The sequence below is a fragment of the Rhinopithecus bieti genome, unplaced genomic scaffold (genome assembly GCF_001698545.2).
Source record: "Rhinopithecus bieti isolate Rb0 unplaced genomic scaffold, ASM169854v2 scaffold_6710, whole genome shotgun sequence".
Lineage (NCBI taxonomy): Eukaryota > Metazoa > Chordata > Mammalia > Primates > Cercopithecidae > Rhinopithecus > Rhinopithecus bieti.
Window position 1 is genome coordinate 3,308,662 of NW_016805362.1, and position 3,759 is coordinate 3,312,420.

The 3,759-nt window shown below is 37.6% G+C and overlaps 1 protein-coding gene across 1 annotated transcript in view; it reads left to right on the top strand.

Annotated features, from left to right (window-relative positions):
• Window positions 1-2,753: 2,753 nt before the first annotated feature.
• STK31 (serine/threonine kinase 31) overlaps window positions 2,754-3,759 on the top strand; it is a 135,558-nt gene continuing 134,552 nt past the window's right edge. The window contains exon 1 of the mRNA XM_017872233.1: window positions 2,754-3,258. Coding sequence (XP_017727722.1) covers window positions 3,098-3,258 — 161 coding nt within the window. The 5' untranslated portion in view covers window positions 2,754-3,097. The remainder of the gene's footprint in view (window positions 3,259-3,759) is intronic.

Here is a 3,759-nt window from a genome sequence, read left to right on the forward strand (position 1 = left end):
ACTTATTCTATATGGCCAGCATCACTCTGATATCAAAACCAGACAAAGTCATTATGAGAAGAGAAAATTTCAGACCAATATTCCTCTTGAACATAGATGGAAAAATTCTTAACAATTTTAGCAAATCTAATATGAGAATATATAAAAAGGATAATACATCATGACCAAGTGAATTGTATCCCAGAAATGCAAGGTTGGTATAACATTTGAAAATTAATTGATGTAATTCATCATATTAACAAACTAAAAAAGAACCACATGATCATATCAATAGATATGAAAAGAAGTATTTGACAAAATTCAACACACGTTCATGATAAAAATTTTCAGCAAACTCAGGATAGAAAGTAGCTTCCTTAATCTGTTAAAGGGTATCTACTATAAACCCACAGTAAACATCATATTTAATGGTGAGAGGGAAATGCTTTCCTCTTAAGAATAGGAACATGGCAAGGGTGTCTGCTCTCAGCACTTATTTTCAGCATTACACTGGAGGATCTAGCCACTGCAATAAGGCAAGATAAAAATAAATAAAAGACTTCCAGATTGTAAAGGAGAAAGTAAAAACAGCCTTTATTTGCATAAGACATGATCATCTATGTAGATAATTCTGTTAAATTTATTTTAAAAACTATCACTAGAAATAGGCTAGGCTCAGTGCCTAATACCTGAACTTTGGGAGACTGAGGCAGGAGGATTGCTTAAGCCCGGGAACTCAAGGCTGCAGTGACCTGTGATATCACCACAGGTCTCTCACTTGGATGACAGAGCGAGACCCTGTCTTACACACACACACACAGACACACCCACAGAAAAACTATCACAGAAATAATACACAATACACTAAAGTTATATTTCTATATATTAGCAACAAAACAAACAAGTTGAAATTAAGAAAATAATACAATTTACAACAGCATGAAAAATGAAATCCTTAGGGTTAAATCAGATAAAACTGTTATAACGAAAAGCACAAAACATCACTCAGAGAGATAAAATAAGACCCAAATAAATATACTGCGTTCATGGATCAGAAGACTCAATATAGCTAAGATGTCCATTCTTCTCAAATTGGTGTATACATTCAATGTAATCCCAATCAAAATCACAGCACACTCTGTGTGTGTGTGTGTGTGTGTGTGTGTGTGTGTGTGTAGATGCTGACAAATTAGTTCTACGATTGCATGAAACTACAAACCTAAAATAACTTTGAAAAAGAATAATATTGGAAGGCTTACAGTACATGTCTTCAAGAGTTACTATAAAACTACAGTATTTAAGACAGTGTGGTATTAGTCTAAAGAAAGCAAATAGATCAGTGTAGCAGAACAGAGAATCCAGAAATAGACTTGCACATGTATGGTTAATTGATCTCTGACGATGGTGCAAAGACAAATCAATAGACAAATGACAGTGTTTTCAACAAATGATGCTGGAAAAATTAGATATCCATGTGCAACAAAATAAAATTGATTGTTTCATGTTATAAAAATAAACTGAAAAGGACTACATATCAAAATGTAAAGCTTGAACATGTAAAATTTCTAGAAGAAAATACATAAGAAAACTTTTTGTGAACTAGGCTAGTCAGAGATTCCTTATGTACAACACAAAAACATGACCCATAAGACAAAACTGATAAATCAGACTTCATTGAAATGAAAACTTTTGTTCTTTGAAATACCCTTTTAGGAAACAAAAGACAGCTGTAGACTGGGAGAAAATATTTTCAAACCTGAAGGAGTTGTATCCATAGTATATAAAGAACTGTCAAAACTCAATAATAAATTCAGTTAGGAAACAGGAAAAAACTTGAACAGATACCTCATTTAGGAAGATCTGGATGGAAAATAAACATAAGAAAAGTTTCTCAACATCTTTAGTTAGTAGAGAAATAAATGCAAATTAAAACCACAAGAAGATATCACTTTAAACATTTATATATAAATGTTTAAACTTAAAAACACAGACCATATCAAATGATGGTGAGGATACAGAGCAACTAGAACTCTGAAACCCCGCTGGTGGGACTATAAAATAGTACAACACTGTAAAACAATGCCGCAGTTTTTTAAGCACATACACAATTCTATGACTTGGCCATTCCACTCCTAGGTACTAACCCATAAGATAAGAAAACATATGTCCATACAAAGACTTGCACACAATAGCAGCTTTATTTGAAACAATTCAAAACTGGAAGCAGTCCAAATACCTATTAAAAGGTAAATAAACAAATTGTGTTATATTCATGCAACGGAATAGTAACAGCAATAAAACCCAACAAACTCTTGATACATAGGACAAAATTTATCAATCAAAATAATTATGCTATTGGAAAGAAGCTAGATTAAACGTTCATACTGTATGATTTTAATATCGTAAAATTCTAGAAAACGCAAACTAATGTATGGTGACAGAAAGCAGAACAGGAGCTGGGAGGAGTCAGGTATTACAATCAAGCATGAGGAAACTTTGAGGTGATAGAAAAGTTTATCTTAATTGTGGGGGTGATTTCAACAGTGTATAGATATGTTCACCCTTAACAAATTATGCACTTTTCTGATATCTGCAGTTTATTGTACTTTACACTTCAAGCTGTTAAAAATTAACCAGATATAATTTTCAATTGTGTAAGGCTTGCCACAAAGCATAATATCTGCAAAGAAGCAGACAGCTAATTTTTTCCTCTTAAGATTGTGGAAAAAGTTGTAATGCTAGAGAGAGCTATGGAATCTAGGGATGAATTGACCACCGCTTGTAAAGCTACTAATCTGAAAAACACATTTTCAGTTACCAAAGTTATTTTCTCTTTTCCATCGTGTAAATAGAATGTCGGGGTTCTTCTAATTTGGGTGTTTCTAAAATTTAAATCCACGTGAACAGATTAGGAAAGGCCACGAAATCCTACGTCACCTCTAACGTCACTGCTTGAAGCCTTGTGAAAGGAACTGGCCACGGACCCCACCCCAGCCTATACATCACCAGGGCGCAGCCTCAGTGCGTGGGGTCGGCAGCCGCCAGCGTCAGGCCGCTCCCCGCAGGCTTCTAACTAGGCGGTAGGCCGTGGCTGCCACCTGACTCCCGCTAGCACCGGATGATGGCGCAGCGCTGTGCACGCAGGCGCAGTGTGGGGCCTTTGCGTACAAAGCTCGCGGGGCAAGTTTCTGCACGTGTGCTACGGCGGGGGGAGGGCCGAGAGCCCAGTGTGTGGGGCCAGGGTCACTTTTCTAGAGCTTCTGCAACGGAAAGTGTGAGGTCAGTAGTAGTTTTTGTGGTACGTGCAGTGGTGGCCGCTTCAAGGACTGTTTTCATCGCTGCTTGCGTTTTAGGTCTCCTATCCTGGGACGAGGCCCATTTCAGGGTTTTCTGTCACCTTCGAGACGCCCGCCACCCCAGAGGAGTGTCAGATGCCCCAGTTTTTGAGTGCGTGCAGGCAGGCGAAACTGGCTTGAAAAAACCTTGGGCCTGAATAAGTTCCATGAAGACGAGGTCACGCAGCCTGCACACTCTCTTCCCCTTCTGGAAAATTCTTTGCCATTTGTTTCAAAATCCCTTGTAAAATAAGTGTCAGGGAGCTACGTGTACCCGTCTCTTCCAAATTTTCATCACGAAGTGGAGATTTGGATGTACCATTTGGTGATCTCTGTTTGCAGAAAGTGTACGGCATCAGTTCCTTCATAATCAGGGCGAGTCATTTTAAAGTAAGATTTAAAAACTATTGTAGAAGTAGCTTCTTGGAGTGTGTGGAGAGATTTC